This window comes from Staurois parvus, unplaced genomic scaffold, assembly GCF_062004578.1.
Source record: "Staurois parvus isolate SC_StPar_1 unplaced genomic scaffold, SC_StPar_1.0 ptg001534l, whole genome shotgun sequence".
Classification (NCBI taxonomy): Eukaryota; Metazoa; Chordata; class Amphibia; order Anura; family Ranidae; genus Staurois; species Staurois parvus.
Genome location: NW_028319330.1, coordinates 230460 through 257500, shown reverse-complemented (window position 1 = coordinate 257500; position 27041 = coordinate 230460). Strand labels below are relative to the sequence as shown.

The following is a 27041-nucleotide window of genomic DNA, read 5'->3' as shown; positions in this document are numbered from 1 at the left end:
ACTGACTAGCTGTTTAGTGGCAACTAGCTATTAGTGATCAGTGCTAAAGGGCACTGACACTGTACAATGACACTGGTCAGGAAGGGGTCAACATGTGGGGCGATCAAAGGGTTACCTGTGTTAGGCAGGGTTTTTTTTTTACTAGGGGAATGTGCTTTGCAGTGTTTACATCCAGCTGATCTGCCCATCAGTCCCGGACATGAATTGCTGGCCAGGAGCCAATGACCGCACGGATAGGGTGGCGTGTGCACCTCCTACCCGGAAGTGCAAAATCACGTATAGTTACATAATTTTGCACAGAGCGGCCTCTCTGTAGCAGTAAAACTGCTCTAGGGTGGCTGGCAAGTGGTTAAAAGCTTAAACAGAGCTTGCTAAAAACTCTGCAAATGCTTCCTGTTCACATTGTTCCTATGCAGGATGAAGCCCGTGTGAAACCGCCTGATAGGGGAGGTATCTGCAAGGTGCTGGGCTTTTCACCAAAGGAAAGAGGTTTTGTGGGCATGCATGTACTCCCTGGGGGCGCGCAGCACCACGATCCGGTGCCTGCTGTGTCCTCCGGACACAGTGAAACACCGATCGTCGAACGTGACCTCTGTACGAAGTCCCAATCATGTGATCACTGATTGGCCAATCAGTGATCACATGCAGAGTAGTAAGCAAGATGCCACTTGTGACATCATTGCTTACTACGTGTGAAATCTGTGAATGATCAGAGGTCACATGGTACAGGGCAATTCACAACAGCTTTGTACCATGTGACAAGCTCTGACCAATCGCAGCTCACACAGTATTTCTCAATGGCTGCAAGAATGCAGACAGAGAGAAAGAGAAATGATTGCTTTTACATCCTATATGGGTGTAAAAGCAATCACTGTAAAAAAACAAAACAAAAAAAAAATCATCACCCCCCACAAGTAGTACAGTGTGCTAGGGTGACAGTATGTAAAAAAAAAAAAAAAAAAAACTTAAAGAAATAAAATAAAAATGTAAAAAAAGTTTAAAAATTATTTTTTTTTATAAACTAATTTGGCGGATTATTTTTCTTCTTTTTTTTACCAAAAGGATAACTGAATAAATTTTGGCCAAGATTTATGATGAAATATTTATTTGCAAAATTTTATAAGAAAAACACTTTTTTTTTAAATTTTTGGACTTTTTCATTTACATAACAAAAAAAATAAAATACCACCAAAAAAAGCTTTATCTGTCTAAAAAAAAAAATAATGGTAAATTCATATGGGTACAGTGTTGCATGACCGCGCAATTGTCATTTAAAGTGTGATAGCACTGAAACCTGAAATTTGGCCTGGGGGGGGGGGGGGGGGGGGAAGTGTCCGGACAGGAAGTGGTTAAAAAAAGGGTAGAGATTTAGCACTTTGCTTTTAAAAAAAAAAAAGAAAATATACATCTTATACAAATATTTTGTAGAAAGTCACTATATGTTCCTTTTTAAATGTTGATTGCTCTCTGTGACGGCAATCATTCAACTTCGTCTTTCTTGCTCCTAGAAGAAATCAGAAGAGAACAAGACCCTTCACGTGTCCGGCCTGTCCTGGGTGAAGCCGGGATCCGTCTTGCCATTCAGCAAAGAGGAGAACGCACTGCAAACCTAGTGACGCATGCACACGGGATCAGGACGGGGAACAGGTGGACTGCAATGACACGATAACGGGGCTGACCGCATGGAGGAAGATTGGGAGGACTTCTCTCCTTCCCCAGATCAAGCTTTTTTGATTTTTATCCCATTTTTTGGATTTCCTACACAGATTAGGATTTTAACTCTTTATGGTTTTTAATTCCGCTCACAGGTGAAAGGAGCCGCCGCCCGTCTGATACTTGGGGGAGGAGCTGAGTCTTTGCAGGACGTGGTCCCTAGTTGGGGGTGGCCTGTTTGGGGGAGGGGGGGAGGCCGCTCTGGGAAATGCATGCATGCTTATGCCTTCAGCTTGCCTCATCAGAGCTTTTCTGGCAGCGGGGTAGTTGTAACGCCCCCCCACCCTCCCCCTTCTTTTATTGGATGTACCTGTTGATGGTTTTTCGGCTTGCTGAATTTGAATGGGAATTTTTTTGGTGTACGGAGAATTAACTACGTTTTGATAAACTCTACACTACATTAACAGATCTGTAGTATAACTTGTTTTAAAAATGCCTTCTTTTCTTTTTTTTTTTTTTTTTTTTTTTTTTTTTTTTTTTTTTTTGTGTGTAAATACAGTTAGAATATTAAAATTGTAAATATTGTGTTTTGGTAACTCCACATCTAGCACTTTTGGAGGGGAAGATTGAAAGATAATCTGGTTTTGAAACTGGTCTTAAAGGGGTCGTCGGGTTGCAGTGTAGGTATTGTGCGGTTGGGTGGTTCAGCAGCATGGGGGTGTGGCTCTTACAATGGAGATGCGTGATTTGATGCGACATCACATGACCAGCTGGCATGGAGGCATGTGACGTCCTCTTTTTGCTAAAATATCAGTGAACATTTTAGCAGTATAGGCCGAACATCAGTAGTGGTTTTTTTTTTTTTTTTTTTTTTTTGAATATGCTAACTTTCTGTAGTCATGTCACCCAAACCTGCACCTATAGCCCCACTAAGAAATGGTCTGGACTGACCATTCAGGCACTGCCCGAGGGCCCGGGGTCAGTAGGGGACCCCATGAGATGCCCCTAATACCTTTTTCATAAGCTTTTTTGGGTGTGGTTGAGGACACAGGGGCCCCATGAGTTGTCAGTCCGCCCCTGCTCCCTTCCATCTCCTAACACCTGTGCGGACTTACCTCTGTTCATAAGATGTATATACTTGTGGGTTTTTTTTTTTTTTTTTTTTTTTCAGGCCATTCCTGACTGGTCATGTGATCCCTTGTAGCAACTGCAGTGGAGAGGAGCAAAGACTGGACAAGGGCTGGGAATGTCTGGGTGTGGTAGTGTCACCAATAGGCTCCCATGGCCTATCTGTTGGCACTCCTTCCTCTCCCCTGCAGCTGCCACAGGGGGTCACATGACCAGACCAGAGTGGCCTGAATGTAGGTAAGTATAATACATCTTTCTTACACCCGTAAGTCAGTATAGGTCTTGGGAGACTAGTTGGGTTATGCATGGAATTCTACTTTTCAGAGGCCAAGAGCTCACTGGCTAGTCTTAAAAATGCTCCCTCCCCCCCTCCCAACGCCTATGCTGCCCGAACTGTGTAAGAAAGATGTATATACTTATTTTTGCCGCTCTGGTTTGGTCACTTGATCCAGCTCCCCTGTGTCAGCGGCTAACAGATGTATATGGGTTTTCAGCCCAACCCAGTCCAGTCACATGATCCCATGTCAGCTGCAGGGGAGAAGAGGGAGCACTGACAACAGGTCACAGGAACCTGTGCGTGACATCACTACTCCTAGCTGTTGAGCACTCTTCTCTCCCCTGAAGCTGACACATGGGATCATGTGGCTGAAAAATGAGGTGAGCACCACAGGTGCTCTGGTCCGGTCATGGGATCCACTCCCCTATGTCAGTCAGCAGTGGCTGCAGGGGAGAAGAGGGAGCGCTGACAACAGATGGGCCACAGGAACCTATGCATGACGTGACATCGCCTCTCCCCTGCAGCTGACACATGGGATCGGTGACTGAAATGTGGTAAGCATCTATAGCTTTCTTACACAGGTTAATGAGCGTAAGTGCTGTGGTCTGGTCACGTGATGCAGCTGCCCTGTGTCAGACTGAAAGATGTATATGGTTACCCATTTTTCAGCCCAGTCACATGGCCCAATGTGTCAGCTGCAGGGGAGAAGGAGCACTGACAACAGATCTGCCACAGGAACCTGTAAAATCACCACTCCTAGCCATTGAGCACTCTCCTCTCCCCTGAAGCTGGTACATGGGGATCATGTGACTGAAATGGGGTAAGCATATATGCTGATTAACCCATGTAAGAAAGATGTATATGCTTACCCCATTTCAGTCACATGATCCCCATGTACCAGCTTCAGGGGAGAGGAGAGTGCTCAATGGCTAGGAGTGGTGATCTCACAGGTTCCTGTGGCCCATCTGTTGTCCGCTCTCCCTCTTCTCCCCTGCAGCCGCTGACTGGCTGACATAGGGGAGCTGCATCAGGTGACCAGACCAGAGCACTCTATGCTGATTAACCCATGTAAGAAAGATGTAGAGTGCTCTGGTCTGGTCACCTGATGCAGCTCCCCTATGTCAGCCAGTCAGCGGCTGCAGGGGAGAAGAGGGCGCGCTGACAACAGATGGGCCACAGGAACCTATGCGTGACATCGCTACTCCTAGCTGTTGAGCACTCTGTCCTCTCCCCTGCAGCTGACACATGGGATCATGTGACTGGAATGGGCTGAAAGTGAGGTAACTATATACATCTTTCTTACACAGGTTATTCAGCATAGGAGGGGGAGGGGGAGGGATTAGGTTTGGCCTGGATTTTTCTTTAACTTTAATGGCGGTTCAGCAATCCTGGCCGTTCTAACCAGGCCTCTGTATGTTGCACTTTAATTTATTTTCAATGGCGTTGTGACTACCAGTTGCCATGAGAGCCATTGTTGTAGGCCTTCTGGGTATACCGGTTTAAGATGGACCAGCCTATGCCAAAGCTAGCGGCTTCCAATCGGCAGACGCTTCTAGCACTTTGCCTTGGTAATTGGTTCGGCCCGTATAATAGGTGTCCCCACGCTGAGTAGGCCTCATGCAAACCTGAGCTGCTGCTCTGCTACCCGCCCACAAGATCGGTCGTCGCACAAGCACACATCAGTCTTGGTGAAAATTGTTCATCTGCAGAAATTGGGAACTTTTCTTGCTTTTTTTTTTTTTTTTGTTTTTGTTTTTTCCCTTTTATTGATCACTTCTGTTCAAAAAATTGTGTTTAATGTCATTCAATAAACAGATACATTCGCTCCTTTGATGCCATTACTGCTTGGTTACCTCTGTAGAGACATTTAGTACAGAGACTGTGTTGCTCGTGACAAAGCGGGGAAATGGATTGCAGTTCAGTGAGACTTGAAAAGGATGAAGATTTGTTTCCAAACTGTGCAGAGGGACCACAGAATGGAAAACCAGAATTTAATTTTTTTTTTTTAATGTGTTGTCACAAATGAGCTGAACATGTGGTAGTAATATGATTTGATGTGGCATCCTCCATGGTGAACATGTAAACCAGAACTTTGGCTGAACAACTTTAAACTGAAAGCTCAGTTGAGGCTTGAAGTATTACCAGGGGTAGACTGACCCTTTGGAAACTCGGGCACTGCCTGAGGGCCTGGGGTCAGTAGGGGGCCCCATGAGATGCCCCTGGTACCTCCTTTTTTTTTTTTTTTTTTTTTTTTTTTTTCTCCTTCATAGGCTTTTTTGAGTTTGGACAGGGACATGGGGGTTCCATGATCTCCTATTGCCTGTTGGCCCCATGAGTTGTCAGTCCGCCCCCGAGTGTTACTAAACCTGCAAGAGTAAAATCAGTCTGTGCAGGAAAGCATGCTTGTTATACTCACTGTGGGACCTAAGGGGTTAATCCTCTGCATTGTGTCAAAAGGCTGTTTGATCCTGTCTTCTCTGATCCTCCCCTTCTTCTACTGTCCTCCAATCCAAATGCTGATAGAAGAGAACCATGGGGGCAAGCTGTACACATTCAGTTTGCTGGGTATTGCTACAGAGTTTTATTTATTTATTTTTTCTTTCCTCCCCTTTTTGTACCTGGAATGTATTGAGTGGATTTTAGCCCGGGTTCACACTGATGCAGTGCAGAATTTGCAGCGGTTTCTGTGCAAATTCCACACATCACAATCGTGTGTGAAGCGCTGCAGGTGTGTATGTTAACGACACCCCGAAATCGGTCCCAAATCGCAGTGTGATGTGCAGAATCGGATTGCATAGGTGTGAATACCCATGTGATCCGATTCTAGTGCGGACCAAAAAAAAAAAGGGTCCTGCACATTTTTGGTGTGGATACGGTGTGATTTGAGCCATACATAATGTACGGCTCCAATCGCACCGCACAGAATTGCGCATGTGATTTGCACAGGAATGTGGTGTGATTCCTGTGTAAATCACATGTGATATGCCGCACCGAACAAATGTGAACCCGGGCTCAACCTAAATTCGGTTTCACGCGGTCTGCCGCTATAGGCTCGGAAGGGACAATGCTTTCCTTGGTGTCCATCCCTTTTGTGGGCAGGGGTAGCATGCTTGGACATCTGCCATGTTCTGTGGTGAATAATGGGAACTTGTGTGGGGACTATTGTACCTGTCACATGATTTGTATTTCAGTCTGGCCAGTCTTGTGAGGCATGCACGTGTACCACACTACACAGCCAGACAGTTTACAATCCTGTCCTCCTCCAGCTTTCAGTGTTTCCTCTCCAGCCTGCTAACAGGACATTACAGTTTTATAATGAATTCTGATCGTAGCAAACAGTTGACTCCTGTGAGGTGTAAAGATGAACTACTAGATTATGGCAGGTGGTGTCTTTGAAGCACAAGACTAGCTGAACAGAACTGTGCTTGGGGAGGTATAATTGTTTACCAATGTATTCTAACAACTTATTTGCCATTTTTTGCCCAGAGTTCCACTTTTATTGCATGTGATGTCCATGATTGCTATCAGCAGCGGTGTATTTAGGGTTAATGCTGCCCTAGGCAACACAAGAATTGACTACCCCCCCCCCCCCCCCACCGAGAGACCCTGACACCGACCAACACCTCCCTCCCCTGTTTTAGAGAGCCTGACACTGACCAACTACACCCCAACCCCCCCCCCCCCCCCCACCCGAGAGAGCCTTTCACTACAACCGCCCCCCATACCCTGGCAACCTACCACCCCAGGAAGAGATAAGACACCTTCACAGCTCTAGAAATCCTTGGGAACAAGAGTCAGGCTCTGCATACACCATCAAGCAGCCTCCAGCCTCTTTCAGATCCCACCTGGTCCTGTGCTGCATGTGTCCCTTCTTCCATTTCTTCTTTTGGGGGGGGGGGGCGCGCGGCATCACTGCCCCCCTGAAAGATGCTGCCCTAGGCAAATGCCTTGTTTGCCCTGTGGTAAATACACCCCTGGCTGCAAGCTGCCTTGTGTGGCAACACTCCATACTTCAATAATAAAAACATGACGCTGCTGTAAGTCGCATCATGATACAGTAAGAAGAAGCATTACTGACTCAAAAAAATGCTGATTTTAGCAGCTCTGGGGTCCTACCATATGGGCGGGTGGGCAGATTGCTGTTGTGCGTGCTCATGTGACAAGGCAGGGCCCCTAGAAACCCACTAGTTTTTTTTTTTTCCTGCCAAAAAAATGTTGATTCCAGTCTGTGTATATGGACACATAACATGGTGGGGGGTTTACTGGCTGTAGAAAAAAAAAAAAAAGTCCAAAAATGCCGGTTTGCAGTGTTTTACTGCGTTAAGAGTGTTTTTACAGCTAAAAAAACTCTAGAAACCCACTAATTCTGTTTTTTTTTCCCAGCAAAAAAAAAAACATTGATTCTGGTCTATGTGTGTATGGACACCGAGGATAACATGCTGGGGATGGACACATAGGAGAACATGCCGGATATGGGCACATAGGATAGCATGCTGGGGATGGGCACACAGGTTAACACGCCGGATGTGGGCACACAGGTTAACACGCCGGGGGTGGGCACACAGGTTAACACGCCGGGGGTGGGCACACAGGTTAACACGCCGGGGGTGGGCACACAGGTTAACACGCCGGGGGTGGACACACAGGTTAACACGCCGGGGGTGGACACACAGGTTAACACGCCGGGGGTGGACACACAGGTTAACACGCCGGGGGGGTTTACTGGCTGTAGAAAAAAAACATCAAACACCAAAAATAGCCGCTGTAAAACCGTCCCGTGTGCAGGACTTACACAGCTGCAGACTGAAAAGGAAAGGTCATTTTTAAGTATCACTCAATTACAATATGACTTTTGTTGCCATTATATACGTTTATATTCGTTTTTATTTGCCATTTTCCCCCACGATGGCGGAGTTACCATTTCAGCAAGCTTCTGTACTGCATAACATCAATCCATCAATAAGAGGCAGCCTTCTGCCCGGATCATGGTGACAGGCGTTTCCATGGAGACATAATACGTAATCCATATTTTGTATTAAAAATGAGTTTTTATGCAAAATTTACAAATTTTCAGACAATAAAAAAAAGCATACAAACTATATAATCAAATCTTTTCACACCTCCAATTATTCTGTCACAACACAAGTTTTCACAATAGACTGCTGAATAAAATGTTGGCATCTCCAGACGCATGGCGCAGCTTTTGATTGGAAAATGGAAGCCCGCGTTGGAACTGCCGCTGACCTCAGGCGGAATCATTGATTAAAAAAAACATTTCTAGACAGCAGCAGTCGGGTAATCGGCACACAAACACTGATACTTCTCATTGGTCAGCGTACAATATCTGTACTTTGTTTTAAACATCTCTCAGCCTTGGCGTGAGTTCCCATGATTTATAGAAATAATTAAAACTATACAAACATATCGCAACCCCAAAGTTGGCTTTATAAGTTCCCTCATTCTCACAGATGCTGAAGATTTTAGTGTGGATTTGTAGATTTGAGTGCACTTTGCCCCACGCATCATCACTGCTCATCAATGCGAGACATTAAAGTGACCCTGATACCCAGTAGCGTCCCTAGGCAGGTGGGGGGGGGGGGGGTGCGCGCCACACCGGGTGACACGTACTGCACAGGGTGACACTGGACCCGCTCCACAAAAAGGTAAGTTGTAAAGCAAGCCAACAATCCCCGCAGCATGGATCGGATCTGCGGAGTGGGAGCATAATGGATCAGAGTCCAATCCATTATGCTCAATGCGCAGATCCCATCCATTCTACGGGGATCGTCGGAGGGGGTGTCACCAAGTGTTATCGCACCGGGTGACACCAGCCCTAGGGACGCCCCTGCTGATACCACATGGCTGTTTTTAGCCGATAGCTCACCTGTAAAAGAATTGTGAATGTTCTGTATTTGCCCCTCTGATGTCCTGTGTATTGAAAAGCTCCCACATCTCCATTCCCTGACTGCTGCAAATATTCTGTGCTTCCGCTTGCATCGAATACTGGCACCCACACCGGCTTCTGTGATTCCTCCTGTATGGGCCTAAGGGATGAACCACGCCAATTGGGGGGGAGGGACAATTATTTAAAGTGTTTGTAAATGTCAAATATGAACAAAGCATATACCTCTATAGTGTGCACTTGTCTCAGTCCAGAGTACTGAGTGTCATTTCTGTGTGCTGCCTCCTTCCTCTGCTATTAGCATGAGCCACTTCTGACAGCAAGAGATAAAAAGGGAACAGGAGAGGGATCTCCAGGACACAAACCGGATAGCGTATGTACTCTCCAGCGCCTCAAGATATGCACAGCCAAAAGGGAAGCCAAGGATACCAGGACAGCGACAACCAAAAGGAAATGTTCCAGGGGTGCAGCCCTCCTCAGACGGGGAAATCAGCCACTGGATAGAGAGAAAAACAGGTGGCGCACACACCTAGTGCATTATCCAAGGTTTATTGTAGGAATTAAATCATAAAAACATACTCACAGACGAAGCATGTATCTAAAAAGCATAGAAAAATGACAATGGCCACAACGGCAGGCAAGGTGTTCTCACTGTCAGTGCGGTCAAATGGCTGACGCGTTTCGGGGACGAATCCCTTTCCTCAGAGCTGATGACCAACCTCTGATGCTGATGCACGATGAATGGAAAGTAAAGTGAGAGCCCTGCTGTTGATGCCTCAAGCATCAACAGCAGGGCTCTCACTTTACTTTCCATTCATCGTGCATCAGCATCAGAGGTTGGTCATCAGCTCTGAGGAAAGGGATTCGTCCCCGAAACGCGTCAGCCATTTGACCGCACTGACAGTGAGAACACCTTGCCTGCCGTTGTGGCCATTGTCATTTTTCTATGCTTTTTAGATACATGCTTCGTCTGTGAGTATGTTTTTATGATTTAATTCCTACAATAAACCTTGGATAATGCACTAGGTGTGTGCGCCACCTGTTTTTCTCTCTATCTCCAGGACACAGCCTGTGATTGAGGACCTCAGCTATGTTCCTGTGTGAAAGGAGGGGGGTGTCCCTTCCCTCCAAACAGCTCTCAGACTGTAATTTCAGGTCTCCACTCCCTTTTTTTTTCTGATAGCTCAGACAAGCTTTATAAATTCTGGACTCTTCCGTATTCTCTGCTATACATCTGTCCAAACAGGTACAATTTATGTAGAAGGATTTATTTAATCTCTGTGTATCACCTGAGACTAGGGTGGCACCAATACCGGTTTCTATCGGCGAGTTGGAGTACCGATACTTGTGCTCAAGTACTCCCCACTACCTTTGCGGTGCGATTTGTGCCCATACAGACTCAAATCGCATTGCAAAGCATCGCACGTAATTTGAACAGGAATGCGGTGCGATTCCTGTCCGAATCACATGCGGTTTCCCTGTGGGTGCGGTGCGATTCCTGTCCGAATCACATGCGGTTTCCCTGTGGGTGCGGTGCGATTCCTGTCCGAATCACATGCGGTTTCCCTGTGGGTGCGGTGCGATTCCTGTCCGAATCACATGCGGTTTCCCTGTGGGTGCGGTGCGATTCCTGTCCGAATCACATGCGGTTTCCCTGTGGGTGCGGTTGCTGTCCGAATCACATGCGGTTTCCCTGTGGGTGCGGTGCGATTCCTATCCGAATCACATGCGGTTTCCCTGTGGGTGCGGTGCGATTCCTATCCGAATCACATGCGGTTTCCCTGTGGGTGTGGTGCGATTCCTGTCCGAATCACATGCGGTTTCCCTGTGGGTGCGGTGCGATTGCTGTCCGAATCGCATGCGGTTTCCCTGTGGGTGCGGTGCGATTCCTGTCCGAATCACATGCGGTTTCCCTGTGGGTGCGGTGCGATTCCTGTCCGAATCACATGCGGTTTCCCTGTGGGGTCGGTGCGATTCCTGTCCGAATCACATGCGGTTTCCCTGTGGGTGCGGTGCGATTCCTGTCCGAATCACATGCGGTTTCCCTGTGCGATTCTATGTGATTCTTTGCAGTTCAGTTTGAGCCCATCCATTCTGTAAGGGATCAAATCGCACCGCAAAGGTATCGGTTTCAGGTATCGAATCATTTGCATGAGTACTCAGGTGCTTAGTATTGGCACCCATACAGATACCGGTATCAGTGCAACCCTACATGAGTCCAGTCACCTCCCTGGGTATATGGAAGGGTTTATATCCACTCTACCTCAGATGGTTGAATACTTGCAGCAACCGGAGACCAAAGATGTGGCAGCTTTTTAATACATGGGCTGTTGGGAAGGCAAACACGAGTATTCCCTCTTTATTTACAGGTGACCTGTCAGCTAAACACTTTGTGGACCCTTTTAGACACATACACTATATTGCCAAAAGTATTGTCCCCGCCCTCCCAATCATGTGATTCAGGTGTTCCAATCCCCTCCATGGACACAGGTGTATACAATCATCCCCTAGGCATGCAGACGGCTTCTACAAACATTGGTGAAAGAATGGGTCGCTCTCAGGAGCTCAGTGACACCAAGCGTGGTCCCGTGATAGGTGGTCACCTGGTCCATCCGTGACATTTCCTGGCTACTAAATATTCCACGCTCATCTGTTAGTGGGATTATAACAAAGTGGAAGCAACTGGGAACAACAGCCACTCAGCCACCAAGTGGTAGGCCACGTCACATGACAGAGCGGGGTCAGCGCATGCTGAAGCGCACAGTGCGCAGAATTCACCAACTGTCTGCAGAGTCAATAGCTAAAGACCTCCAAACTTGGTGTGGCCTTCAGATGAGCCCAACAACAGTGCGTAGAGAGCTTCATGGAATGGGTTTCCATGGCCGAGCAGCTGCATCCAAACCTTCCATCACCAAGTGCAATGCAAAGCATCGGATGCCGTGGTGTAAAGCACGCCGCCACTGGACTCTAGAGCAGAGGAGACGTGTTCTCTGGAGTGACCAATCACACTTCTCTGTCTGGCAATCCGATGGACGTGTCTGGGTTTGGTGGTTTCCAGGAGAACGGTACTTGCCTGACTGCATTGTGCCAAGTGTAAAGTTTGGTGGAGGGGGATTATGGTGTGGGGTTGTTTTTCAGGGGTTGGGCTCGGCCCCCAGTTCCAGTGAAGGGAACACATAAGGCAACATTTTGGACAATTTCATACTCCCAACTTTGTGGGAGGAGTTTGGGGATGGCCCCTTCTTGTTCCAACATGACTGCGCACCAGTGCACAAAGCAAGGTCCATAAAGACATGGAGGAGCCAGTTTGGGGTGGAGGAACTTGACTGTCCTGCACAGAGTCCTGACCTCAACCCCATAGAACACCTTTGGGATGAATTAGAGCGAAGACTGTGAGCCAGGACTCCTCCCCCGACATCAGTGCCTGACCTGACAAATGTGCTTCTGGAAGAATGGTCCAACCTTCCCATAGACACCCTCCTAAACCTTGTGGACGGCCTTCTCAGAAGAGTTGAAGCTGTTATAGCTGCAAAGGGCGGGGCCAACTCAATATTGAACCCTACGGACTAAGACTGGGAGGCCATTAAAGGTCATGTGTGTGGAAATGCCGGCGGCCCAATACTTGGGGCAATATAGTGTATATAGTCTGTTGTGGCATATTGCATTAAGGCAGCCCATTTATTATGAAGAGGCCTCCAAAGCACCTCGACAGACCAATCATTAGCACCTTTTAGGTTTTCCAGAGGCACCACGTTACATGTTATGTGCATTAGTTTTGTGCTGTACAATGCATTAGGGTGTCATTCGCTATGACTGGTTGCCCCAATGCATGGCACAGGAACTCAGGTTCTGGGACTGTCATTCGGATCTTATCCTCACAACCTTGTGTGTGACCAACCTGAAACAAGCATGCCTCCAGTGAAGTCTAAAATCCCAGACTGCACTTTCTTCCAGGCCAGTGGCTGACATGGTAGTGAGGCCAAGATCAAAATAACCCAAAAGTCTGCAAGTGTTTGAACAAATTAGCAACAGCCGATTAATTCTACCTTCCCAGCTTCCTGCAGGTGGTGCTGCCTGTATCCGAGTACCCGAGGATCCGTCCTGTCCTACATGGCAAGATGTCAGCTACAATGGGCAGGCATTGAGCCTCTCTGGGTTCCTGTACTGGCTGGTACTGTATGCTGGAGTCAGACTGGAGGCACTGGAGGCTTCGGGTGCCTGGTACTGATCAGAGCTGAATCTTTGTGGGGAAGGTTCTCTTGGTAGCTTGGAAATTGCGTTTGGGGAGATTTTGTGAAGTTGCTGCAGCAGATATTCGTTTGTACTAACCAATGACCTACAAAGAAGAGCAGCAGTTATGTTACAAAAAGCCGTATTCCAAAACAGCAGATAGGTATAATATAAAAATAAAATATAAATATAAATAATCTAATATAATATAAATAATATAGTATAATATAAATAAAATATAAAGATAAATAATCTAATATAATATAAAATATAAATAATATAAATAAAATATAAATAATCTAATATAATATAAAATATAAATAATATAAATAAAATATAAATATAAATAATATAAATAAAATATAAATATAAATAATATAAATAAAATATAAATATAAATAATATAATTAAAATATAAATAATATAATATTTATATTATATTATTTATATTTTATTTATATTATATATTATTATATTATATTATTTATAATTTTTTTATATTATATTTATATATTTTTTATATTATATTATTTATATTTTATTTATATTATATTATTTATATTTTATATTACTTATATTTATATTTTTTATATTATATATTATATTATTTATATTTTATTTATATTATATATTATTATATTATTTATATTATATTATTTATATTTTATTTATAATATAATAATATAGAATATAAAAAATATATAAATATAAATATAAAATATAAATAATATAATATAATATAAAAAATATATAACTATAATATAATATAAAAAAATATAAATAATATAATATAAATAAACTAGAAAAGCTACAATTTCTGGGGAAATTGTGTGAAGTGTTCTTGCCTCCACCAGTAGTCTACAACTGGAGTGGGTGGAGTAACTGGGTGGAGTGGGCTGAGTGGGCGGAGTAACTATTCTGTGCTTGGAGTGGCTGGAGTAACTGTGAAAAGGTTGGAGTGGGCAGAGTAACTGTGTGGAGTGTTTGGAGTGAGTAAAGATAGTAAACATTACACTAACCAACTAATTGATCAAATTTAAAAAGTGCCCATGGGAAGCTTGATAGAGTGAGAAATGCATTTCAACTTTTAATTATTTATATAGCACATTTAATTGCAATGTTGTTGCCCAAAGTGCTTCAAAGTTACATTAAAACATACATTTATAAAAACATTCGCAGCTTTATCACCTCAAATACTCTCTAATGTAGAAAACTTATTTCCAAACCTTTAACCAGAAGGCGGCCAAACTGTCACCAATTCAAAATTAAATTTCAAATAGGGCAGAGAAGAGCGGTTAAAAACAAACTGCTCCAAATTGCTCACTTCACTGGCGTATTCAAATGGTCATAGTTTTAAAAACTATAAATCCTACACCAAAGAGCTTTATATTGTGAGAATCACAAGACCCAGACCTACATTTTGATGCATAGTATGTCTCTGAAATATTAAAAATGAAGGCACAGTCGCAGTTTAGAAATTGCCCTTCAAATTTGAGGTGGCTAGAGTGGAGTTTCAACGAATGTCAATGGGCGGTGTGAGTTGCAAACAAATGGTCATATCGTGAAAACTATCAGGACTATGGCTTAGCCGTGGACATTTTTAGTGGCAGCAGGGATAGCTGAACATTTTGATATAAGATTTGTGTAGGTGGGCTTGAAAATGAGGGAGTGATGGCAGTTTACAAATCATGTCCTCATTTTTCAGCTCACACTCTAGCTTTTGTCAGCTCCCACTCTAGTTTTGAACATTCCACCATTCATTCCTAAGGGACCAATTTCACCACAAAAACGCCGATATTTCGTGAACCATTGGCCGAAACGTTCCACAAAGTAATAGCACACCAATCGGGAACAATCCGCACATTTTGGTATATTACTGTCTATGTAGTGTAAAAACTGTGGGAGGAGTTAGGGGGGTAAATTTGGCTATAATAAGAATATATATGTGAGATAACAGGAAGTGGTCGCCATGCAACAACACTTAATAAAATAGAACTATAAAGAGCCAGGAGTTGGGCTTTAGGCTAGGTTCACACCTATGCAGGGTATGGCGCATTTTGCATTTTTGAGCATGCGTTTTGCATTTTTTTTTTTTTTCACTAATAGAAAAATATGCCAGTTCTGTTCATGTAGTGCGACTTTATACTCTCCGGCACTCAAGTAGCATCAAAGTCGTGCAGGAACCTTTATGTGACCAAAGTCGCATGTTAGGGTTAAATGTTAGGGATAGAGTCAGTGGTAATTAACTAGATCTAGGGATGCACCAAAATTTTGGTGGCCGAAACGTGTCAGTCGAAAACACCGCCTTAGGCCGAAATGAAAAAATGCACCGATAGAGTTGCCGAAAAAACTCTGCCCCTCGCCACCGCAGCTCGCCCGCCATCACTCAGTAGTTCAGCCTTACCTGAGATACCATCAATCCCGGTGCTGGGCATAGAGCGCCACACATCTCTATGCCCTTGGAGGACCGGAGTGATGTCACTTCCTGTTCCGGCCATTTTTTTTTTCGATCCAATGCTTTACATTGCAGAGGAGAGATGTGGGGTCTTATTAACCCCATATCTCTCGATAAAGAGGACCTGTCACTAATTATGTCTTATTGACCCCTTATCTCTCCATAAAGAGGACCTGTCACTAATAATGCCCGAATCACACACCTACTGAGCGACATATCAGACTGGATATCGCTCCACTTCCTTAAACTGAACCTCTCCAAAACCGAGTTTCTTGTCTTCCCCCCAGCCCAGACACCACCTCCGTTGACTTCTCTATCACATCCAACAACGCCACCATCAAACCCACCCCGCAGGCCAGAGTACTTGGTGTCATTCTGGACTCCAACCTATCCTTTCAGCCCCAAGTCCGATCTTTAACAAACTCATGCAGACTCCACCTCCAGAACATCGCCAAAATCCGCACGTTCCTAACCCCAGAAACCACTAAACAGCTCATCCACTCCCTCATCATATCACGACTCGACTACTGCAACTCCCTCCTCACTGGCCTGCCTCACCACAGGCTATCCCCGCTTCAGTCGATCCTGAACATGGCTGCCAGACTCATTCACCTTTCCAACCGCTCCATCTCCGCCACCCCCCTCTGCCAATCCCTCCACTGGCTTCCGATTGCGCAACGGATCAAATTCAAAATCCTAACACTGACGTACAAAGATGTCCGCCATACTGCCCCGAACTACATCACTGACCTAATATCCAAGTACCACCCAACACGCACACTCCGCTCCTCACAAGACCTCCTTCTCTCTAGTTCCCTGGTCTCCTCCTCCCATGCCCGCCTCCAGGACTTCTCCAGGGTGTCACCCATCCTCTGGAACTCCCTGCCCCAACCAATCAGATTATCACCTACTCTCCTCTCCTTTAGGCGCACCCTGAAAACCCATCTCTTCAGGAAAGCCTACCCCACTCCCTGCTAACTTGCCGACCTCCTCCACTCTTCCTACCACTCCATCCCCCACAGCTATCTCCTCCTGTGCCACCGTCCCCTCCCTCCTAGATTGTAAGCTCGAAAGAGCAGGGCCCTCGAAACCCTCGTGTATCGCATTGTATTGGTATTGTTCTGTCACATGTTCTGTCCCCCTTTGTACTGTGCAGCGCTGAGCGAACTATTGGCGCTTTATAAATACTGTATAATAATAATAATAATAATTGACCCCATAACTCTCCATAAAGAGGACCCGTCACTAATTATGTCTTATTGACCCCCCATATCTCTCCATAAAGAGGACCTGTCACTAATTATGTCTCATTGAACCCATATCTCTCCATAAAAAGAGGACCTGTCACTAATAATTTCTCATTAACCCCATATCTCTCCATAAAGAGGACCTGTCACTAATTATTTCTATCATAAGGGATGCATGCATTTCTTGTGATTAGAATAAAAGTGATTAACATTTTTTGAAAGGAACAGTGCAAAAAAAACTCCAAAAACATTAAATACTTTTTTTATAAAAGTTTAAAGTGCCCCCCGTGCTCGCACGTAGTGGTGAACGCATAAGTAGGCCATACCCACATATGTAAATGGTGTTTAAAACACACACGTGAGGTATCGCCACAAACGTGAGAGCAAGAGCAATAATTCTCACACTAGACCTCCTCTGTAACTTTACACCGATAACCTGCAGAAATGTTTAAAGCGTCACCCATGAAGATTTTTATGTACTGCAGTTTCACGCCATTCCACGAGTGTGTGCAATTTTAAAGCGTGACATGTTGAGTATCTTTTTACTCGCTGTAACATCCTCTTTTATATTGTACAAAAAAATTGGTGCATATATTGCTTTTTTAATCAAAGTGTATTTTTTTTCCAAAAAAAATATATATTCATTTTTAAAAACAACACATTTCAGTTTCGGTTTTTGGCCAAGTGCATTTTGAATTTTTGGTTTCGGCACCAGAATTTTCATTTTCACTAACTAGATCCATAGGAAATCATGTTAAATGGACCGTATCTTTCCCGAGAGGAAGCGGAGGTGCTTCCTGGCCTATTTCAAACCCCGTTTTCAAAAACTCTTCTTGTTTCTCATTTCTACAGATCCTATACTCGGGATCCACTCATAGAAAAGAGTTTTATTGGTTTCTTTATGTATGCATTGCTTGTTTTGCCACATCTTTACCTGTTGCAGGATTTGTTCCAGGCGCCACTCTGCAACACCTTTCCATTTTCCTGGTGAACTCTGCAGACCCCCGGAGGACTGTTTGCTGCGCCTTTTATCATTTACAGCATGTGAGTGCATATTACTTCTTTATTTGCTCATGGTTAAAGTCTACACTTAGATGGTGGTGCCCCCTGTGCCATTATTCCTTTACAGCAGGGGTAGGCAACCTGACAGCCGCAGGACTACAAGTTCCATCATGCCTCTGCAAGTCATAGCTGTAACTGTCAGTTTTGTAATCTTTGCAATGACTCATGGGAAATGTAGTTCCACAACAGCTAGAGAGCCGCAGGTTGCCTACCCCTGCTTTACAGGGCTATCTAATACTGCTTTACATGAAAATGGCAATTACCTTTGACTGTTGTGTAGGAGATTCACAGTCTCCTGCAGTTTATTGGTCTTGCTCAGTTGTTGCTGTAATGACTCCACTTGGAGGCTTAAATGCTCGTATTTCTGCCGCAGATCATCTGCAATATAGGAAAATGGTGATCGCTTACTACAAACCCCACTGTACCTTGCTAGCTGGCATACCCCCCTTCCGATGAATGCATGGGCTATGGTCTTCTGTAAACCAGACCACATGTATTATATACTGTACATAATACTTTCCAGTTGTCTGTGCTTTTCAGCCATGACATTCTATGCTTCAGCACAGGTGTTTCTATTACCCTGGGATCGTTGTTTTACAGGGCATAAGCACAGTGGGGGTTATTTACTAAAACAGGGGCATGCAAAATCTGGTGCAACTGTGCACAGAAACCAATCAGCTTCCAGATTTTATTGTCAAAGCCTAATTCCTAGATTGTAAGCTCGAAAGAGCAGGGCCCTCGATCCCCTCATGTTTTGCATTGTATTGGTATTGTTCTGTCACATGTTCTGTCCCCCTTTGTAATGTACAGCGCTGAGCGAACTATTGGCGCTTTATAAATACTGTATAATAATAATAATAATAATAGGACAAGTTAAAGTAAGGCTGGCCATACATTATACAATTTTCTTGAGAATTTTGCTTTAACATATGATATGAGATCAAACCTAAACAACACTTTCAATTGTATCCAATTAGGCAGGCCCTTGTGCTACATACAGTTGTGTCCAAAATTATTCAACCCCCAATGCTGTAAAGGGGTTTAGGGACTATAGTGTACATTTGGAATTGTATTCAGAATCAAATCCTACAAGGACGTTGTAACTACCCAAATGCAACTAAAATGACATCAATTGTTTATGTAATACAGTAGTAAATGGTTCTTATGTGGTTTCTTCATTGCCACAATTATTCAACCCCTTAAAGACTACCACTCTGAAGAACAGAGGTTCATACAGGTGCTTTCCATCAGGTATTGAAAACACCTGTGGATGTCACCGAGCAGCAATCAAGCATAATAAGCACCAATTAGGCAGCTTTAAAATGACTGTGATACTCAGCTCCTTCTAGACATTTACTGGTGTGGTTACAAACATGGTGAAGGCAAGAGAATGGTCCAGGAAGACAAGAGAAGAGGTGATTTCTCTTCACAGGAAGGGCAATGGCTATAAGAAGATTGCAAAGATGTTAAACATACCAAGAGACACCTTAGGAAGCATCATTCGCAAATTCAAGGCAAAGGGCACTGTTGAAACGCTACCTGGTCGTGGCAGAAAGAAGATGCTGACTTCGACTGCTGTGCGCTACCTGAAGCGTAGAGTGGAGAGAAGTCCCCGTGTGACTGCTGAGGAACTGAGAAAAGATTTGTCAGATGTGGGTACAGAAGTTTCAGCCCAGACAATAAGACGCACACTGCGTAATGAAGGCCTCCGTGCCAGAACTCCCAGGCGTACCCCCTTGCTGTCTCCAAAGAATAAGAAGAGTCGACTGCAGTATGCCAAAAGCCATGTGGACAAACCACAAAAGTTGTGGGATAGTGTTCTGTGGACTGATGAAACAAAATTAGAACTGTTTGGGCCCATGGATCAACGCTATGTTTGGAGGAGGAAGAACAAGGCCTATGATGAAAAGAACACCTTGCCTACTGTGAAGCATGGTGGAGGGTCAATCATGCTTTGGGGCTGTTTTGCTTCTGCAGGTACAGGGAAGCTTCAGCGTGTGCAAGGTACCATGAATTCTCTTCAGTACCAGGAGATATTGGATGGAAACGTGATGCAGTCCGTCACACACCTGAGGCTTGGGAGACGTTGGACCTTTCAACAGGACAATGATCCCAAGCATACCTCCAAGTCCACTAGAGCATGGTTGCAGAGGAAAGGCTGGAACATTTTGGAGTGGCCATCGCAGTCACCAGACTTAAATCCGATTGAGAACCTCTGGTGGGACTTAAAGAAAGCAGTTGCAGTGCGCAAGCCTAAGAATGTGACTGAACTGGAGGCCTTTGCCCATGAAGAATGGGCGAAGATACCCGTAGATCGCTGCAAGACACTTGTGTCAAGCTATGCTTCACGTTTAAAAGCTGTTATAACTGTAAAAGGATGCTGTACTAAGTACTAAGATTGAATGTCACTTGGGGGTTGAATAAAACTGATAATGCTGTGAGCACAGAAAAGACATTTGTGGTTATTTCATTATAACTGTTATGTTATATTTGTCTGACCTACAAGTGCCTCTTTAATGTAAATGTAAGCAAGATGACTGAATGATCAAAAGCAATGTCAAACTGGCCAAAACACTCAATTTCAGTGGGGGTTGAATAATTTTGGACACAACTGTAGCTGAAGGTAAATCTAAAGGAAATTGGGCAGAAATTGGACAGAAAAGTGGATAATGTATGGCCAGCCTTACAAGCTGATTGGCTACCATGCACAGCTGCACCAGATTCCCCCCCCCCCCCAGTCTCCTAATGTGGCCTATGTAATGCCTCTGTGCAACACCAAACTGGGCATGGCTTGTTAAAGGAGAGGCAATCAGACATGTTGCAACCATTTAAATACACTGATAGTCTGGAACTTGATTTGTCTGCAATGTGCCTTCCCTGCCCTGCTAAAGAAAACACAAACAGTTGCATAGTATGACTATTTATTTATTTTAGGTACTTATATAGCGCCATCAATTTACGCAGCACTTTACATATATATTGTACATTCACATCAGTCCCTATCCCTCAAGGGGTGTACAATCTAAGGTCCCTAACCTTCAAGGGGTGTACAATCTAAGGTCCCTAACCCTCAAGGGGCGTACAATCTAAGGTCCCTAACTCACATTCATACAGACACATACTAGAGCCAATTTAGACAGGATCCAATTAACCGATCAGCATGTCTTTGGAGTGTGGGAGGAAGCCGTTCAACAGAAACAGCAGCAGCTCTCTCTCTCCTCATTGCACAGAGAGGCAGGAGCCATTGGCCATTGGCTCCTGCTGCTGTTAATCACAGCCAGTGAGGAAAGAGAGAGAGAGGAGGCGGGGCCGAGCCGACTCTCTGTGTCCCGCTGTCTCAGCAAAGCCTGTGAGACCAGGGAGTGAGGGGACAGAAGAGCTAAAGACGTGCACAGTGCTGGGATCAAATGAGGGATCAGGTAAGTAAAAGGTGAGGGGGAGTGAGGGAGGATACTGATGCCTAAACAATATTTTTCCCTTAATGCCGAAATGAATTGAGGTAAGAAATGTTTATGCTTTATTACCACTTTAATGTAATTAATCTTTATAATGTTTTAAAAGACTGGCTGTAGCTTGCAATTATACAAGACAGCAGCCTTTTAATTCTCTGACTCAGTGCTAATTAAAAAAATATAGTTACTGTTGTAGAGATTAGTAAGCAGAAGCCATGTGACCTAGGCTAACGTCAGCACGTTTTTATATTAACACAATTCGCAAGGACATTGCAGCAACTCACACGCCTTCTCAACCCGTCCCCTCTCACACAGCTACCCCCTCATCCCCCCCTCCCCCTCCCCCTTGACATAACCCGCAGGGACTTCGTCGCTGCTCAAACTTCTCCAACCCCCTTCCCCCTCACTCAGCTACCCCCTCTTCACCCCTCTCCCACGGCCCCACCACTGCTCTGACCTCCTCTCCCACCCCACCCTACATTCCTCATACTGAAGCTCCCCCAACACTCCGCACCTTTGACCTTACTACCATCGAAGAAGTCTCCAAGATCCTCTCTGATGCCCGACTCACCACCTGCCCCCTCGACCCTATCCCCTCACAACTCCTACGACCTCCCTCCCCCTCCATCCTACGCTCCCTCACCCACATCTTCAATCTCTCCCTCTCCTCCGGCACTTTCCCTTCCCCTCTGAAACATGCACACATCATCCCCATACTTAAAAAGCCCTCCCTGGACCCCAATGACCCGAACAACCTCAGACCCATCTCCCTGCTCCCATTTACTTCTAAACTCCTCGAGCGCCTAGTCTACGCCCGCCTATGCTCTCACCTCAACGACAACAACCTCCTCGATCCCCTACAGTCCGGCTTCCGTCCCCTACACTCCACCGAAACTGCCTTACTCAAACTCTCCAACGACCTGCTAACCGCCAAAGCTAATGGCCACTATTCAGTGCTCCTACTCCTTGACCTCTCTGCGGCCTTTGACACAGTCGACCACCCCCTCCTCCTCAAAAAACTACACTCCCTCGGCCTCAGAGATTCTGCTCTCTCCTGGCTCTCATCCTACCTGTCACAACGCTCTTTCAGCGTTACCTATAATGCCACCACCTCCCTCTCACTCCCCCTCTCTGTTGGGGTCCCTCAAGGCTCTGTCCTTGGGCCCCTTCTCTTCTCCATCTACACCTCCTCCCTTGGCCAACTCATACACTCTCACGGCTTCAACTACCACCTCTATGCCGACGACACACAAATCTATCTCTCAACCCCCCACCTCACCCCCTCGGTCTCCGCCCGAATCACACACCTGTTGAGCGACATATCAGACTGGATGTCGCTCCACTTCCTTAAACTGAACCTCTCCAAAACCGAGTTTCTTGTCTTCCCTCCTGCCCGGACACCACCCCCCACTGACTTCTCCATCATGTCCAACAACGCCACCATCAAACCCGCCCCGCAGGCCAGAGTACTTGGTGTCATTTTGGACTCCAACCTATCCTTCCAGCCCCAAGTCCACTCTTTAACAAACTCGTGCAGACTCCACCTCCGCAACATCGCCAAAATCCGCACGTTCCTAACCCCAGAAACCACTAAACAGCTCATCCACTCCCTCATCATATCACGACTCGACTACTGCAACTCCCTCCTCACTGGCCTGCCTCGCCGCTGGCTATCCCCGCTTCAGTCCATCCTGAATATGGCTGCCAGACTCATTCACCTTTCCAACCGCTCCGTTTCCGCCACCCCCCTCTGCCAATCCCTCCACTGGCTTCCAATTGCGCAACGGATCAAATTCAAAATCCTAACACTGACGTACAAAGCCGTCCACCATACTGCCCCGAACTACATCACTGACCTAATATCCAAGTACCGCCCAACACGCACACTCCGCTCCTCACAAGACCTCCTTCTCTCTAGTTCCCTGGTCTCCTCCTCCCATGCCCGCCTCCAGGACTTCTCCAAGGTGTCACCCATCCTCTGGAACTCCCTGCCCCAACCCATCAGATTATCACCTACTCTCCTCTCCTTTAGGCGCACCCTGAAAACCCATCTCTTCAGGGAAGCCTACCCCGCCCCCTGCTAACTTGCCGACCTCCTCCACTCTTCCTACCACTCCATCCCCCACAGCTATCTCCTCCTGTGCCACCATCCCCTCCCTCCTAGATTGTAAGCTCCAAGGTACAGGGCCCTCGATCTCCTCATGTTTTGCATTGTATTGTTGTTGTTCTGTCACATGTTCTGTCCCCCTCTGTAATGTACAGCGCTGAGCGAACTATTGGCGCTTTATAAATACTGTATAATAATAATAATAATAATATGGCAGGAAAAAGTCACTTGTCTCCTCTATAATAATGTGATTTGGTGCCCTATTAATTAACATGAGGTAGTAATTGTAATGCTAGGCCCACTTTAATGTGGTCAGTTTAATTGAAGGGTTATTGGAGCCTTTCGACCTACCTTGTAATAGTGGCAAAATCCCTCCCGTTTCCTTTCGGGCCACTTGGCTCTCTAGTTTATGGACTTTGCTTCGTAGAAAATGATTTTCTTCCATAACTTTTACCAGCCTCAGTTTTACAGATTCCTGAAAGAGTAGAAAACACAGTATACTTGCTGTTCAAAATGAACATCTGTCAAACCTATTAGCCATTTAACAGCACTGTACACTTTCAAATGTTTATGTTGGTATTAGTGTAGTTATATTCCCTGTGTATTTTGTTTGCCTTACCTTGTAATGATGGGCTCACATGTAGCTGCAGTTTGCCAGGGATGATCAATTCCCCTATGTCCATGTATTCATTCACCTAGCTTGTCCCTATTCGCTAAAGGGGCAGGAATGCCTTGTTCAAGGTCACGCAGCATCCAATCAATGCCTTGCTATTTAAGCCTATAGTATGGCGTATCTGTAGGTACAATTAATATCTCCAAAACTTGCACAGCTTAGGAGATATTCACAGAGCATGGTTATGATTAAGCACGTGATTGTGTGAAACGCGTTAGCAGGTCCTGTATTCATGTCCTGGTGTTTTGTGTGTCCTATGGATCAATAAACACACAATATATTCAACAATCATCCGGGGTGCGACTGACCCTTCTTCCTATTGCATCGTGTGTGGTGGTGAGCCAGAGCTTGCATCTGTTGTGGATTGATCTGGATTGTTTGTCTGAGTGGTATACCTCTGTTCTTTGGATGCAGCCGTTGATGTCACTGGCGAATGCGCTCTGAAGGGATGGCACAGCGTGCCCGACCTTCAGAGCTCTGTGCCGCGGCGTAGGGCTCCTGCATGCATGCGTGAGTGACGTTATCGCGGCTCCAGCCATTTATACTGTTGGAGCCTGTAAACCCGAAAGGAATACCGGGTAAAGATAGCGGCGCTGGGAAGCTGTGACACCGTGGCGCTGGAGGGCTCCGTGTACAGGTAAGTCTGTCATAATGTACTAGTATGCCATGCTAGATTTGTAACCTCTAACAAGCAGAGCCCTCGGTTTCCTCTTGTACCAAATTGTATTGTAACTGTTATGTCTGCCTCCATTTTGTACAGCGCTGGCGCAAACTGTTGGTGCTATATAAATCCTGTATAATAATAATTATGACCTAATCCTGCAGGGGGCCCGTTATCTTTGTTTTGTTTTTTTCCGGCGGTTTACTACCTCTTTTATGCTCTGCCTGTTTGTGGCTGTGTCAGATCTAGTTATGGCACCTGCAAGCAGTGCTAGGCTGAGAAACCCCAGGGATTGCGGGATATGTAGTTTCTTCACAGGAAGTGTCAGTTCATTAACCTTTGCGCAGTGCCATGCCATAAATTTGAACTAACAGAAAATTCACCAGAAGGTGAACACTGACTCTACTATAGGCTGCGTGTACAGGTATAAAAATGTATTCATTTTATTTCAGGTACTTATATATTGCTGTCAATTTATGCAGCGCTTTACATATATTTTGTACATTCACATCAGTCCCTAACCCTCAAGGGGCGTACAATCTAAGGTCCCTAACCCTCAAGGGGCGTACAATCTAAGGTCCCTAACCCTCAAGGGGCGTACAATCTAAGGTCCCTAACCCTCAAGGGGTGTACAATCTAAGGTCCCTAACCCTCAAGGGTCGTACAATCTAAGGTCCCTAACCCTCAAGGGGTGTACAATCTAAGGTCCCTAACCCTCAAGGGGCGTACAATCTAAGGTCCCTAACCCTCAGGGGGCGTACAATCTAAGGTCCCTAACCCTCAAGGGGTGTACAATCTAAGGTCCCTAACCCTCAAGGGGCGTACAATCTAAGGTCTCTAACCCTCAAGGGGCGTACAATCTAAGGTCCCTAACCCTCAGGGGGCGTACAATCTAAGGTCCCTAACCCTCAAGGGGTGTACAATCTAAGGTCCCTAACCCTCAAGGGGCGTACAATCTAAGGTCCCTAACTCACATTCATACATACACATACTAGGGACAATTTAGACAGGAGCCAATTAACTTACCAGCATGTCTTTGAAGTGTGGGAGGAAACTGGAGTACCCGGAGGAAACTCACACAGACACAGGGAGAACATGCAAACTCCAAGCAGGTTGTGCCGTGGTTGGGATTTGAACCAATGACCCGAGTAATGCCAGGCAGAAGTGTTAACCACTTAGCCACTGGTTCTGCCCCAGATTAAACTTCAGCTTTAACTTTGTAATTAGGGGCCTTACCTCAGGACCAAGACCTGCTATATCCAATCCCCCTGTCCAACAACAGTACTTAACCTCTTGGCGCCGTTGAATGCAAATGTGTGGCCTCCCGGTGTCTGGGCCTAGATGCCGAGCAGCTGCACATTTGCGTTCTATTAAAAAAAAAACCATACATGCTGAGAGTGCGCGCCCTGCACGCTCCCAGCACACATGTCCAGTACTCACGGAAAGGTCCCAATCTCCTCTTTCGTATGTGTATGTATGAATGTGAGTTAGGGACCTTAGATTGTACGCCCCCTTGAGGGTTAGGGACCTTAGATTGTACAACCCCTTGAGGGTTAGGGACCTTAGATTGTACACCCCTTGAGGGTTAGGGACCTTAGATTGTACACCCCTTGAGGGTTAGGACCCTAGATTGTACACCCCTTGAGGGTTAGGGACCTTAGATTGTACACCCCTTGAGGGTTAGGGACCTTAGATTGTACGCCCCTTGAGGGTTAGGGACCTTAGATTGTACGCCCCCTTGAGGGTTAGGGACCTTAGATTGTACGCCCCCTTGAGGGTTAGGGACCTTAGATTGTACTCTCCTTGAGGGTTAGGGACTGATGTGAATGTACAATATATATGTAAAGCGCTGCGTACATTGACAGCGCTATATAAGTATCTGAAATAAATAATCTGCTTGTATTTTGTCTTCCCTGGAGTTGACTTTTGAACACTGGTGCTTTGTAAACACTGCGAGCAACACAGATAGCATACCATACTGTCAGCATCCTCCAGCAGTCCGTGGCTGTTCCTGGAACCTCGCAGCTGATCGCCCGTTGGGGCCGAGTCTGAGGTCATCAGCTTGGTAAGCAGCTCTCGAGCCGGAACTGGCATGGAAAAAAAAACAGCAGGTTAGCCTAAAGCAGGGGTGGGCAACTGGGGCCCTCCAGCTGTTCTAGAACTACAAGTCCCATGAGGCATTGCAAAACTGATA

General features: G+C 45.5%; 2 protein-coding genes and 1 long non-coding RNA gene across 8 annotated transcripts in view; 2 read left to right on the top strand and 1 right to left on the bottom strand.

Moving 5' to 3' along the window:
* Positions 1–2117, top strand: part of AKTIP (AKT interacting protein) — a 28549-nt gene extending 26432 nt beyond the window's left edge. For 4 of the 5 annotated variants that reach the window (XM_089662763.1, XM_089662765.1, XM_089662764.1 and 1 more), the window contains exon 10: positions 1509–2117. In XM_089662763.1, coding sequence (XP_089518889.1) covers positions 1509–1613 — 105 coding nt within the window. In that variant the 3' untranslated portion in view covers positions 1614–2117. The remainder of the gene's footprint in view (positions 1–1508) is intronic. The other variant, XM_089662762.1, reaches the window with a different exon arrangement.
* Positions 2118–3942: 1825 nt separating this feature from the next.
* On the top strand, positions 3943–4896 carry LOC149435338 (uncharacterized). The gene is made up of 2 exons (XR_016308510.1): positions 3943–4008; positions 4238–4896. It is a non-coding gene; the product is annotated as an uncharacterized LOC149435338 (long non-coding RNA).
* A 4887-nt stretch (positions 4897–9783) lies between these two features.
* The window catches only part of LOC149435337 (leucine-rich repeat-containing protein 36-like), a 46349-nt gene continuing 29091 nt past the window's right edge, over positions 9784–27041 (bottom strand). For both annotated transcript variants that reach the window (XM_089662758.1, XM_089662759.1), the window contains exons 11-14: positions 26822–26934; positions 23865–23988; positions 18218–18332; positions 9784–13296 (exon numbers count right to left, since the gene is read on the bottom strand). In XM_089662758.1, the coding sequence (XP_089518884.1) occupies positions 13086–13296; positions 18218–18332; positions 23865–23988; positions 26822–26934 (563 nt within the window). In that variant the 3' untranslated portion in view covers positions 9784–13085. The remainder of the gene's footprint in view (positions 13297–18217; positions 18333–23864; positions 23989–26821; positions 26935–27041) is intronic.